General features: G+C 35.0%; 1 protein-coding gene across 1 annotated transcript in view; it reads left to right on the forward strand.

Moving 5' to 3' along the window:
• Positions 1–14,625, forward strand: part of KPNA3 (karyopherin subunit alpha 3) — a 102,144-nt gene that overhangs the window by 39,614 nt on the left and 47,905 nt on the right. The window contains exon 2 of the mRNA XM_044249680.1: positions 9,053–9,097. Coding sequence (XP_044105615.1) covers positions 9,053–9,097 — 45 coding nt within the window. The remainder of the gene's footprint in view (positions 1–9,052; positions 9,098–14,625) is intronic.

The raw sequence follows: 14,625 nt of genomic DNA on the forward strand, positions 1-14,625 counted from the left end.
ATATGTATGATTCAGCTCATTGTGTTGTTATATTTTTACGGTTTTATTTATTTATTCAAGAGGGGTAGGATGGGAGGAGCAGAGGAATAGGGACAAGCCCACTCCGTGCAGAGCTCAGAGCCTGATGTGGGGCTTGATCTCATCACGCTGAGATCATGACATGAGCCAAAATCAAGAGTTAGATGTTCAACTGACTCAGCCATCCCGGTGCCCCCATAGTAGTCATTATTTTTACTGATACTCTGATTGACCATCCTTAACCAATTGGAGCCCCTTCAAGGTAGATTTTGAGTGTTTTTGACAGATCTAGGAATTTTAAGTAGACTGATAGAGGAATGTTTTTAAAATGATATATTCTGCATGTATTGGTATTTCCGATTCAAGTTCAAGACAAAAAGAAGGGTTTTACTAAAGAGCTTCGACCATATATCTCTATCTCCTTTGTCCCAGGTTGAAATTCCTTGTTTTCTTTGATCAGGGTTGGTAGAATTAGAATATCATATTACTACTAATTTCATCTATTCCAAATACATACACAACAGTGTCAGAATAATAATCTATCTCAGTACTGTAACCAGTAGTAGGATTACTGAAAATGGTATAGTTTCCTTTGTATTTACCTTGTCTTTATGGTTGACTGGGAACATACAAATTACTATGTTGAAAGTTATATAGGATAGTGTAACTGTGTCACCAAGTGAATATACATTTAGATTAATTAATTTTTAAAATTCTTTTAGAAATTGCTTTCTCTTACTTATATGTAGTTCATTTTCATATAGGTCTGAAATCAAAGGCTGCCTGGTTTCCTTTAGCTCTTTACAATGTTTCCTCCCTATTCTTGTATATTTTTCTATGTGATCTGTTTCATTTACTCTTTTTTAGTTTATTTTTGGTATTTTGGAAGGTTCGTATATTTGTTACAGTGGTTAACTTTATTTAGTCCCCCTGTTTTTTAGTCTTTATTGTCTGTTGATTCCCTGTTATATGCATTACTGAATTTGATTGTGACCTCTTTTTTCCCTTTTCCTCAGCATCTGATAGGAGGTATATCCTTCTTTAAAAAGTTTTTTTTTAATTGACCATTATTTTGAGATATATATTGACATGCAGTTGTGAAACGTAACATAGAAATATCCATTGTACTCTGTACTTAGTTTCCCCAATGGGAACTTCTTGCAACACTCTAGTAAAATATTGATATTTATACAGTCAAAATACAAAGCATTTCTATCACCACAAAGATCTCTTTTATTGCCAGTTTATAGCCGTGCTCCCTCCTTTCCACCCTACCTTTCTTCAACCCCTGACAACTACTAATCTCTTCTCCATTTCTGTAATTTTGTTGCTTTAGGGGTGTTATTTAAATGGAATTGTATGGTATGTAACCTTTCGGGATTAGTTTGTTTTTTTTCTGTTAGCATAATTCTCTGGAGATTCATCCAAATTGTTCCTTGTCTGAATAGTTTCTTCCTTTTTGCTGTTGGATAATATTCTGTGGTGTATATATAGTTTGTTTAAACTGTGAAGGATATCTGGGGTTTTTCCAGGCTTAGGTTTTTATGAATAAGACAGGTATAAACGTTTGTTTACAGATTTTCTGTAAACTTAAGTTTTCATTCTCTGATACAAAGTTCTAGATGTGTGGTTGCTGAATACTGTGGTGTTTGCATGTTTCATTTTTTTTTTTTAAAGATTTTATTTATTTATTTGACAGAGATCACACGAAGGCAGAGAGGCAGGCAGAGAGAGAGGAAGGGAAGCAGGCTCACCGCTGAACAGAGAGCCTGATGTGGGGCTTGATCCCAGGACCCCGGGATCATGACCTGAGCCCAGGGCAGAGGCTTTAACCCACTGAGCCACCCAGCCGCCCCTGCATGTTTCTTTTTTAAGAAACTGTTTTCCTGATGGCTGTACCATTTTACAATCCCACTAACAATGCACGAGCTTCTACATATCCTCATAAACATTTGGTGTTGTCACAATTATTTATTTTAGCTGTTCTGATAGATGTGTAGTAATATCTCATTGTGGTTTTAATTTGTGTTTCCCTAATGGCTAATAATATTGAACATCTTTTTTCTTGTGCTTATTTGCCATCTGTATATCCTCTTTAAGATATACACTTCATTTCTTTTGCTCATTTTCTAATTTAATTAACTTTCTGTTGGGCTTTGAGAGTTCTCTATATATTCCAGATACTAGTCCTTTATTGCATATGTAGTTTGCAAATATTTTTTTCTGTCTCTAGCTTGTCTTTTCATCCCCTTCCCATGGGGACTTTCTCAGAGCAATGTTTTTTTAATTTTGATGAGGTCCAACTTACCAGTTATTTCTTTTTCTTTTTCTTTCTTTATTAAGGTTTTATTTATTTATTTATCAGAGAGAGCACAGACACGCAGAGTGGCAGGCAGAGGCAGAGAGAGAAGCAGGCTCCTCACTGAGCAAGGAGCCCAATGCGGGAATCGATCCCAGGACCCCGACCTGATTCGAAGGCAGTGGCTCAACCGACTGAGCCATCCAGACTCCCCCATTTCTTTTATGCGTTATGCTTTTAAGGTCAAATTTAAGAACTCTTTGCCTAGCTCCAGAACCCAGAGATTTTTTTTCTGAATGCTTTATAGTTTTACACTTAAATGCAATACATTTTATATTAATTTTTGTGTAAAATATGAGACTTAAATTGAGATTTCATACATTTTGTCTAGCAGTGTCTACCTGTTCTAGCAACATTTGTTGAAAAGCCTCTTTCCTTTATTGAATTGCTTTTACCCTTTGTCAGAAATCAGTTTGAGCATATTTGTATAGGTCTCTTTTTTTTTTTTCATTCTGTTCTGTTAATCCACCAGTATCACACAGTGTTTATTATTATAGCTCTGTAATCTGGAAATTGGATAGACTGGTCCCTCCCACTTTATTCTTCTTTTTCAAAAATTGTTTTAGCTCTTCTAATTACTTTGCCTTTCTATATAAATTTTAGAATATTATTTTCTGTATCTACAAAGAATGCTGCTGGGATTTTGAGAGGAATTGTGTTAAACCTGTGTATTATTGTGGGGAGAGTTGACATATTTATACCATGTTGAGTGTACCAATCCATGAACACAGTGTATCTCTCAATTTTTTTCTTATCTTTCATCATTTTGGATTCTTTCATCAGTGTTGTGTAGTTTTCAACATGTATGTCCTGTGCATGTATTGTTAGGTTCATATGTAAGTATTTTTTGAGAGATTATAAATGCTACAGGGTATATTTTTAATTTTGGTACCCATGTATTCATTGCTAGTATATAGACATACAATTGATACTTGTATTTTTATGTTGTGTCCCATGACCTTGTTGAACTGACTTCTTATATCTACCTAATAAATCACTGGAGAGGTTTTTTGTTTGTTTGTTTGTTTGTTTTTGACTAATGCCCAGAGGCATTTTTCTTTTTTTCTTTTTGGAAATTCATTCATTTTTTCTGATATATTTTGGTATTGGTTTCTCTCAGTTAATGTCCCAGGAATCAGTGCACTCTTTCAATATTTCATTTAAAGACTTCTAGTTGTAGGACTTTTTTCTCTCTAATTATAGTTTTTGGTATTTGCTTTATTTCATTGCTTTGGTTTTATTCTTTGACGTGTTCTTATTGTATGGATATAACATCTTTGCTTAGCTTTATTGTCACTTTCATTCTAATATTTTCACCTTCCTTTATTTATTTATTTATTTATTTACTTGATTTTAAGTAATCTCTACACCTGGTGTGGGGGTCGAACTTACAACCCTGAAATCAAGAGTCACATGCCCTGCTGACTAAGCCAGCCAGGTGTTTCTCACCTTTATTTCTTTTGATTAAAAATTTATTTGCACATTCTTTATCTCTTAAACATTATCTGTTGTGTATTGAATCTTATAACTGTTCTTGATTAGGTTTCCTTTCTGAAATAATTTTTTTTCTTTTACTTCAAATTCTTTTCTGATTTCTAGCACCTGATTTCTGAGTTTTTTGCATTCTGATTTGGAATGTTATTTCACATTTTCTTGGATTAAATTTTTATCTGTTTTGTAGGTATGGCTTTTTGGTGGCAAGCTTTTGGAGTCAACGTTCTGTGCCTTATTTTCATTTTTTCTTTTAAAGATTTTATTTATTTGACAGAGAGAGAGAGAGGGATCACCAGTAGGCAGAGAAGCAGACAGAGGGAGAAGGAGAGGCAGGCTCCCTGCAGAGCAGAGAGCCTGATGTGGGGCTCAATCCTGGTACCCTGATATCATGACCTGAGCTGAAGGCAGAGGCTTAACCCACTGAGCCACCCAGGCGCCCCTATTTTCCCATTTTTTTATGGCATGGAATTTGATCTCAACCCTTTTCTTTTTTTTTTTTTTTTTTTAATTTTTTATTTTTTATAAACATTTATTTTTATCCCCAGGGGTACAGGTCTGTGAATCGCCAGGTTTACACACTTCACAGCACTCTTCTGTTGCTTATTTGTAATAGGTTTTCCTGAACCTTTTGGAACAAGGGATGGTCAGGATAATTTTTCTAGCTTTACCACTCTGTACCCCCTTCTTCTGTTGACTTTTACAAAGTGATAAGAAATATTTAGCTTTCTATGTTCTGAGATTGTCTCTTTAATTAACCCACTTTTGTCTGATACCTCCTTTTCTTTGCTTCATTGTGCCTGTCTTGCTCAACTGAGATTCTTCTCCCAGAAGTTCTTTTCAGTGTAGGACTTTGTCCAGGAAGGCAGTCTTCTCTCCTTAGTTTTTGAGTGTAGAGCCTTATAGCTTACAGTGTTGGTATATACAAAAGAGCTTTTCCATTTGTAGCTATTTGCATATTGCCTTTCTAAACTCTAATGATTTATGATTTGGGGTTTTTCTGACCTCAAGTCCTTCAGTTACCTACCCTATTACTTGAGCTCTTCTGTTTCCTTCTGTGTATACATGCTATACCATGTGACTCCTATAGTTGACAGTTTAACCCAGATCCTGCTTGTATTTGAGAATTCGTGGGGATACCCTGTCACTTAGCCTTGTAGATTTTGTCCGTGGGGTTTGGGTTTGACTGTCCTGGTGACTGTGTGTGTGTGTGTGTGTGTGTGTTTCTCTTTTAGGGGAGTTTATAGAAGATAAAAAACTTCATTGAGAACTTTTATTCAAGAGAAAGACCACACAAGTAGACTAGTTAGGAGGCTATTGTGGCAGTCCAGGGGAGATAAGGGTGGCTTAGTCTAGGTTAATGGCAGTTGAGCTAGAAGGGTTGAATCCTAGTTTTGGTGCCTTGTTGGGTGTCAACGTGTGAGAGACTGTGCAGACATGGATGATCTCCTAAGATTGGGGTTCTTAAAACTGTTTGGATGCTGGTGATTTTTCCTAATACTGGGAATATTCATGGAAGAGTAGTTTTTTGGGGGGAAGGGTTTTTTTGGGAGGGGAGGAGGAAAGGAATCAGCTATTAAGGGTATTTGTAAGCATTCTAAATGTGAAGTCTTGCAACAGTCTAGCCCCAAACCACGTATAGATATATTTCATTTCTTTAGGAAGCTTTTTCCTGATTCCCTAATCATGTCCCCTTCCAACATTAAACTTTATTTTCCTATCTTAACATTTAACACGTTTATTTTTTTTTTTCATTTAACATGTTTATATTACTGCTTATCACTAATGTGTTTTTCACTAGACCGACTTTGGCAAACATTCTCTTAAAAGGAGAAAAGGTAAATATTTTAGGTTTTGGAAGCCAAGAGACAAAAATAGGTATATTACATGGATACTTAATATCATTTATAAATAATAAATAAATGATATAATACAACCACCTGAAAGTGTCAAAACCATTCCTGTTCATTCCTACAGAAAACAGCCGAAGGTTTGGGGCACAGGCTGTGGTTTACTGACAACTGTACTAGACTATAAATTCTATATTTGTCTCCTAGTTGCAGGCATATTGTCTGGTCCATTTTAGATGAATTCAGTGAATTTTTGTTGAGTGAGTGAATATAGTACTTACATATTTGAGATCAGCCAGGAGGCCTGAACTAAAGATAGATATTTGAGAGTGGTCATCAAAAAGTAATTGAAGACATGAGAGTAAATGAGATCACTTGGGAAGAATGTTAGGGAGGAGAGGGCCCAAGATGGAGCCTTTTTCTGTAATTCAGAGAACAGAATGCATCATGACTAATTCAGTGGTACTTTTATCATATACATAGTGGTCAGTACCTGTTGCTGATTGACCTAAGCCATCTGGCTATTTTACATGCATATGGTTCTTTTGGGTGAGTAGGAAGCCTTTTAACTATTAGAGGTAGGTGAAGTAACAGGTATTTTTTCCTTAGAAATTTTACTACCAGTGAGTTATGTTATAATAAAAGAAGCTTTAGAATTCTGCCACCTTGCAATAGAACTTGAACTATAAGCATATACCACAAAGAACTGATTAGGACTAGGTGACAAAATCTTCTAAGAAAGGGTGATATATAGGATCAAAGGGAGGCATAGATTCAAAAACTTCCCTGAAGACAGACTGCTGGACTTGCCAGATTCTTAAACTGCAAATAGACAAAAATCAGGCACATGTACAGTATTCCTAGTCAATCTATATATCTTGCACAGTTTCATTTCAGCAATAAAAAAGTTATTTCCAACATCTCTTACACTAATTAACAAACCGTTGTCTAAATTCAGATGTTGATATTCGAAGCACTTACTTAACAGGGAGCTAACTTCTGATATGAATGCTTCACATGCTACTAACTTACTTTGAAGTGTGGAGTCCTAATTTAGGGAACTTTCAAAGTTGGCACACCACTGCTGAAGTATTTTTTTTTTTTAAGATTTATTTATTTGACAGAGAGAGATCACAAGTAGGCAGAGAGGCAGGCAGAGAGAGAGAGAGAGAGAGAGGAGGAAGCAGGCTCCCCACCAAGGAGAGAGCCCGATGCGGGGCTTGATCCCAGGACCCTGGGATCATGACCTGAGCTGAAGGCAGAGGTTTTAACCCTCTGAGCCACCCAGGCACCCTGATGCTGAAGTATTTTAATGTGAATTACAGTATAGCCTTAACTTGATCATATTTTGTAAGGGATATGTTGCCTAGATCTTTTTTTGTTGTGTGCCTATCATCTTATTAACAGTTCATAAATAATTAAGTGTAGTAGTTATTGCAATGAAAATATTTTTCCTTCTCAGTTCTAGTAACAGTTTGATTAGATATTCATATAGGCAAATGTTATTTGTAGTGCAGTTCTAATCTTCAAGTAAATCAAGACAGTTTAGAGTTATCAAAATAACATTGGTATTTGAAAATTGCTCAACACTTATTACCATTCTACATGATGAATTTATACACGAAGCAGTCTGTATATTCATCATATTAAAGTCAAAACACAGAAACATAGAATTAGATTCAGGGTTGAACCCTACTAGTGATAATAGTTTTATCAGTGCATCATTTCTTCACATTAAATGAATGCTACTAATTTGAATTTTGTTTGGCAGTTTTGTTTACATTTAATATATATATTTAAGCATAAGCTAAATCTAGGTTAATATTTCAGGATATTTAACAAACTTTGTAATTTGATTTTCATGGGATTTTTTTTCCTAAAAAGAGAATTAATTTATCATTGCCATTTACAAAAACTTGATAGAGATACCATAACAAAAGAATTATTAAATAAAATAGTACCATACTGAATCTGGCAATATATTAAAATAATAATATACCACAACCATGTAATCTTTATGTAGCCTTTAATCCAAAAATTTAAGGATTTTACCATACTTATATGTGTAATAAGATAATCCATCCTGTCAGTACATCAAGGGGAGAGAGGCTATTTGATCATTTCAGTCATTCCTGGTAAGACCGGGCCTGATAGAGCCTCGCTGTAAACTTAGAAGGACTCTTTGCCTTTTGATGCAAAATATCTATCCCAAATTTATATCCCTTTTCATGTGGTTTTAAGGCCATTACAATTAAGTCTTTTACTTTTTTTTTTTTTTGAAAGATTTTATTTATTTATTTGACAGAGATGACAAGTAGGCAGAGAGGAAGGCAGAGAGGTGGGAGGGGGGAGCAGGCTTACTGCTGAGCAAAGAGCCCAATGCAGGGCTCGATCACAGGACCCTGAGATCAGGACCTAAGCCAAAAGTAGAAGCTTAACCCACTGAGCCACCCAGGTGCCCCAAGTCTTTTACTTTTTAAAAACATGAATCATTTGAGATAGATTTCATCAGTTGCAGAAGTCAAAAACCAACTCTGGCCAACTTAAGCAAAACCATAATTTATTGGAAGAATATAGGTAGTTCATAAAATGAGTGGGGACACCTGAGAACTGGGACTAGAGCAACTCCAGGATATAAGTATTATTCACTATCTTGTCCAGATATTTCCTTTGGAAATTAATGTGCTGCCTCTCTTTTTCCTCCTTTTTTTTTTCCTTTCCACTTGGCTCAAGGTTCAGAGTCATGGGGGCAAAAGCTCTGCTAGCATGATTTCAGTCTCGTGCCCTATTCAAAACTAGGAGAGAATGAGATACTTTAATAGGAGTTCGATCAAGGCAGTCCACAGCAGAAGGTATATAATTCCCCAGAGATACCTGGGTGCAGTTAGACAAGGGGAATGGATTCTAAGCAGCCAAGCCCCACCTTCAACTCCCCCCAAATTAAAAAACTCCCCACAAGATTAACCAACAGATATCCAGTAAAATAGACAGGAGTTTTGGCTTTTTAAATTCCCATGGTTCATTTAAAGTCTAAAACTGACCAGTCCTCAATCCTTAAAAATGAATTACTTCCAGAAAATTCTATATATTAAATGCCTTAGACCTTAAATTTTTATTGTGTTATGTTAGTGATCATACAGTACATCATTAGTTTTTGATGTTGTGTTCCATGATTCATTGTTTGCATATAACACCCAGTGCTCTACGATTTGCATCAACATGGATAGAACTGGGGGGGATTATGCTAAGTGAAATAAGTCAAGCCTTAGACCTTAATTTATCTACTAGCAGTATCAATATTCAGTACTTATGTGTTCTTTATTTTTCCTTTTAGACAATGAGAAGACACCGGAATGAAGTGACAGTTGAACTGCGAAAGGTAAGGGTGATTGCATTTAACAGAAAGTAATTAGGAGGTTTTTCTGATTTTAAAATTCTGTATAACTTGAATAATGAAAATATTATAGCAAATTAGTGGTCATCCCTAAACCACACAGCATGAAAATGTATCATTAAATAGTTAAAATGGTATTTACTTATAACAGCTTTCATTTATTAAGGTACTGTGCGAAGTATTTTAGTGCCTGCATTGAAATTCTCACATCTGGTGAAATTAGATAGTCTTCTGTTTCGTTTTTACTTTTTTTCTCAAGATCCTCTCTTTCTTTGGGCCGTGTGCTAGATAGGATTCCTCTACCTTTTTCATGTAAAAGTTACACATACTTGTTAAAGATACTTTAGAAAAATAGAAGTAAAATAACCTTTTATCTTACCAGTTAAATGAAACTGCTGTTAAAAATTGCATTTTCTGGGGCACCTGGGTGGCTCAGTGGGTTAAAGCCTCTGCCTTCGGCTCAGGTCATGATCCCAGGGTCCTGGGATCGAGCCCCACATCAGGCTCTCTGCTCAGCGGGGAGCCTGCTTCCTCCTCTCTCTCTCTGTCTGTCTCTCTGCCTACTTGTGATCTCTGTCTGTCAAATAAATAAATAAAATATTTTAAAAAAAATTGCATTTTCTTCTTTTTCTTTTTTTTGAGGACTTTAGAATGAACCTTCATGAGATTGTGTATTCATGCAAGCTCATTTTATTTGAAGCTAGTATTTTAATTCCCAATCAAGAAAGTATACATAACTAACTCTCTATATTACATGTACATTAAAAAAAATAGACTTTAAAATTTATTTCTAAATCTTTGTGTTCATCTTAGATTAGCTTCTTTTCTTGATCTTAATTCACTCCTGAAATTTCTATATTAAATTACCATCTTGAAACTTTTCAATTTTGGAGAAAAGAAAGGTCTCGATTCTGAGAGTAACACACTCCCAGTTACTAAAACTATAAATAGACCTGTGCATTTATTTATTTAATAAGTGTTTATTAAATACCCACTTTGGGTCATGAATTTTTACTCAGTATCAATATTAAGCTCATTGGTATTGTATATAGTTCCTGAAATCCATTTTCCTAACTCCCTATGCGGCCTACCCCCCAGTCTTTAGTAGAATTGAAAACTGCTTGCTAATTCCAGTGTTCTTGCAACTTAAATTCTTCAGAGATACTTAACAGATTAACAACGGTGATTTGGCCATCATATTTTCAAGTTTTTTTCAGATCCTTGTTTCATTTGGACCAGAGAAGTAAACTAAGCCTTAGTTTAATAAAGAGAGTGAGGAGAGCTCCTTGCCAATCTTGATACTTCAGACCTAGCTTTTTTTTCTTTTTTTTTGCTTTTTAACTTTTTATTAGCTTTATTAACTTTTTATTAGCTTTTTATAAACTTTTTATTATTTATCCCTAAACCACACAGCATGAAAATGTATCATTAAATAGTTAAAATGGTATTTACTTATAACATGCATAGAAAAAGGTCGACACATCTAAGTGTACAGCTTGATGAATTTTCACAAAGTGAGCACATCTGTGTAATAAGCTCCTAGGTCAAGAAAGAGAACATTACCTGTATTCCAAGGCTCTTTCCTAGTTATCCTTTCCCCCAAGGGTAAGCATTATCTTGATTTTTTAATATTATAGATTATTTTGCATAGTTTGAACCTTATATAAATAGAACAGTTAAGTGTTCTTTTATGACTAGTTTTTCATTTGTCATGTAAAGATCATTCTCCTCAATAGAGGCAGTAGGAGTAAAACATCTGTTAACACTATACCAACTATCCCCAGATGTGAGCCTTTATTTTCCCTTAAATTGTCATGCTTGGAAAACAACTCTAAAACTTTGTATTGGTCCTGGTATCATTCAGAATCCTCCTCTTATGTTAAGCTTTTTAGCTCTTCTAATATGCTTATAAATACAAGCTATTTATTTGTATTTATATTTGGCTGTTTGTTCCTCCTTCTGTAGTTGTGCTGTCTTCTGGACTTAATTTATATAATTAAATTTCTTGCTTGTCAGAATTCATCTTTTTAAATATCCATTTTGGTTACCTTAGACTCCTCTTATCTCTTCTTTTTCTCTGTAGATAACATTATTTTCTTTTCAGTCACCAGAAGTAACTCCTAGAAATCTTTACAAAAGGACCAAAAATGAAATTAACTAAAGAAATCTCAAGAAATTCCTTACTTCACATTTCAGAATTCCCTGGCTAAGCAGCAGAATGTGAACCGTTCCTGAAACAAATCCTAAACTTCAGACAAAGCTTAATTGATTTTGGTGATTCTACAGAGGTGTGGAGAGCCCTCCAGGAAAAGATTCCTTTTTATAGCCAGTGTCTGTCTCTACTTCTAGTCTTTCTTTTTCTATAGCTCCATTCAGGAGAAAATCACAGTGTTGTTGTTTCTGATATTGAGATTCTTGAAAAATACAAGAAAGCTAGTTTCCTGTGATTCACAGATGAGCTCTACCATTTGCATTAGATTGTAATATTTTAAAGTGAGGTTGATCATCACACTCCCCTACCCCAGGTACTCTCCAGTCTTTCTCCCAGACTATCCCTAAATGCCTAGTCAAATTCTGGACCAATAGTTGGTACTTGCTAAATGCCAGTATTCAAGAATGAAATTGATTATGATATCTTAAAATTTTCTATATATTTAAATCATTTATTGAACTTCTAAAAAATCATTTATTGAATTTTTAATACAAATACTATAGATACAAAGCAGTACTATCTGAAAGTCTTAATCTGTGACAAATTAGGGAGCTTGTGTTAAAATATTAAACAAGGAGCTTCTTCCTTTACCAAAAAATCCTTCTGCCTAAATACATAAATAATGGAACTAAGTGTGTTTAGTTTGTAGTTATTTCTGGCACAGGCTCCATATCTTGTAGCAGACCTGTAAAAAATTGAGAAATTTTAGCCAGTCCATGGATCATACTTTGAATAACACTGATAGTGCTCTGTCTAATTGAGAGTGAGATCTAATTATTAATATATACTGTTTTTATTAGCCTCACATTCTTTTTTTTTTTTAACTTTTTTGCCTTCTTTTACCTCTTTGATATCTTACTTTCCTATTTAAGTGGGTACTAATACATTGGCATTTACACAGAAGTCTGTACTTCTGTTTTATATCATATTGTAAACAGAGTTACATAAGAGTTAAATAGCTTTTCTAAAATCACATAGCTGATAAATGATAGCTGAGCTCTTAATCATTATCCTATAATGCCTCTCAAAGTAAATGTTTGTTGAGTGAATAATACCTCATGAGTTGAAAATCAGTCCAAAACTTTATCACTGGCATTTTTAACTTTAGCACGTTATATTAAACTTTATATAATCTTCTCGGTGATTGATCAGTTAGATATTCCATTAGGATTTTATTGTCATTAGATCTGGGGGTAGGACTGCTTAAGTTTTTACATAATGAAAAACACCACAAAAATGCCCTACTTGACTAATCAGATACAGTATAATTGTTTTAATTGTTTGTACTTTTAGTAAAATATTTTTTTTGAAGATTTTATTTATATTTTTTTTTGAAGATTTTATTTATTTTATTTATTTGTTTGACAGAGACACTGTGAGAGCAGGGGGAGTGGGAAAGGGAGAAGCAGGCTTTCCGCTGAGCAAGGAGCCTGCCTGATGCGGGGTTCAATCCCAGGACCCCGGACCATGACCTAAGCTGAAGGCAGACGCTTAACAACTGAGCTGCCCAGGCACCCCTAGTAAAATATCTTTTTAAAAATAGCTTGAATTGTCTCATGTTAACAAGATAATAAAGTTCATATGATCATATTGATTAATACAGAAACAAATTCCAGCACTCATTCCTGATAAAACTCTCAATCAATTACAGATAGAACTTGCTCAACTTGATAAAGAACATCTGCAAAAAAACCTACAGCTAACATCATACTTAATGGTGAAAACTGAATGCTTTCCCCCTAAGATCTAAGAACAAGGCAAGGATGTCTACCCTTATTGCTCTTACTTAGTAGAGTTCTGGCAATTCTAGCCAGTGCCATAAGTCAAGAAAAGTAAATAAAAGACATTAGTTTAAAAAGGAAAAAATAAAACTGCCCCTGTTTCTAGATGACATGATAGTCTATATAGAAAAATCTGAGGAATCTACTACAGAAAATTTCCTTGAATTAATAAATGAGTTCAGCAAGGTCATAGATTACAGGAGTAACATATAAAAGTCAGTGGCTTATATATGTTAACAGTGAACATGCAGAAATCAAAATTATGAATATAATACTATTTTTTAAGATTTTATTTATTGATTTTAATTTCTTTAAATTCAGTTAATTAACATATAATGTATTATTGGTTTTAGAGGTACAGGTCTGTGATTTATCAGTCTTATATAATACCCAGTGCTCATTACATCACATGCCCTCCTTAATGTCTATCATCCAGTTACCCCATCTCCCCACCTCTTTACCCTCCAGCAACTCCCAGTTTCTTTCTTATGATTAAGAGTCTCTTATGGTTTGTCTCCTTCTCTGGTTTCATCTTGTTTTATTTTTTCCCCCTCCTCCCCTATGATCCTCTGTTTTGTTTGTTTGTTTGTTTGTTTCTTTTTTTAAAAAAGACAAGGATATCATATATCCTCGGTTTTTTTTTTTTTAAAGATTTTATTTATTTATTTATTTATTTGTCAGAGAGAGAAAGATAAAGAGCACATAAGCAGGCAGAGTGGCAGGCAGAGGCAGAGAGAAAAGCAGGCTCCCTGCCGAGCAAGGAGCCTGATGCGGAACTCGCTCCCAGGACCCTGGGATTATGACCTGAGCTGAAGGTAGTGGCTTAACCAACTGAGCCTCTCTGTTTTGTTTTTTAAATTCCACATATGAGTGAGATCATATGATGATTGTCTTTCTCTGATTGACTTAATTCACTTAGCATAATACCCTGTAATTCCATCCATGTTTCAAATGGCAAGATTTCTTTTTTCTTTTTGATGGCTGAGTAATATCTGGGCCTTTTCCATAGTTTCACTATTGTGGACATTGCTGCTGTAAACATTCAGGTGCATGTGCCACTTCAGATCACTACATTTGTATCTTTGGGGTAAATACCCAGGAGTGCAGTTCCTGGGTTGTAGGGTAGCTCTATTTTCAACTTTTTGAGGAACCTCCACACTGTTTTCCAGAATGGCTGTAACAGCTTGCATTCCCACCAACAGTGTAAGAGGGTTCCCCTTTATCCACATCCTTGCCAACATCTTTCGTTTCCTGACTTGTTAATTTTAGCCATTCTGACTGGTGTGAGGTGGTATCTCACTGTGGTTTTGATTTGCATTTCCCTGATGCCAAGTGGTGTGGAACGTTTTTTCACATGTCTGTTGGTCATTTGTATGTCTTCTTTGGAGAAATGTTTGCTCGTGTCTTCAGCCCATTTCTTGATTGGATTACTTGTTCTTTGAGTGTTGAGTTTGATAAATTCTTTATCGATTTTGGATACTAGCCCTTTATCGATATGTCATTTGCAAATATCTTCTCCC

Source organism: Neovison vison, chromosome 5 (assembly GCF_020171115.1).
Source record: "Neovison vison isolate M4711 chromosome 5, ASM_NN_V1, whole genome shotgun sequence".
Taxonomy (NCBI): domain Eukaryota; kingdom Metazoa; phylum Chordata; class Mammalia; order Carnivora; family Mustelidae; genus Neogale; species Neogale vison.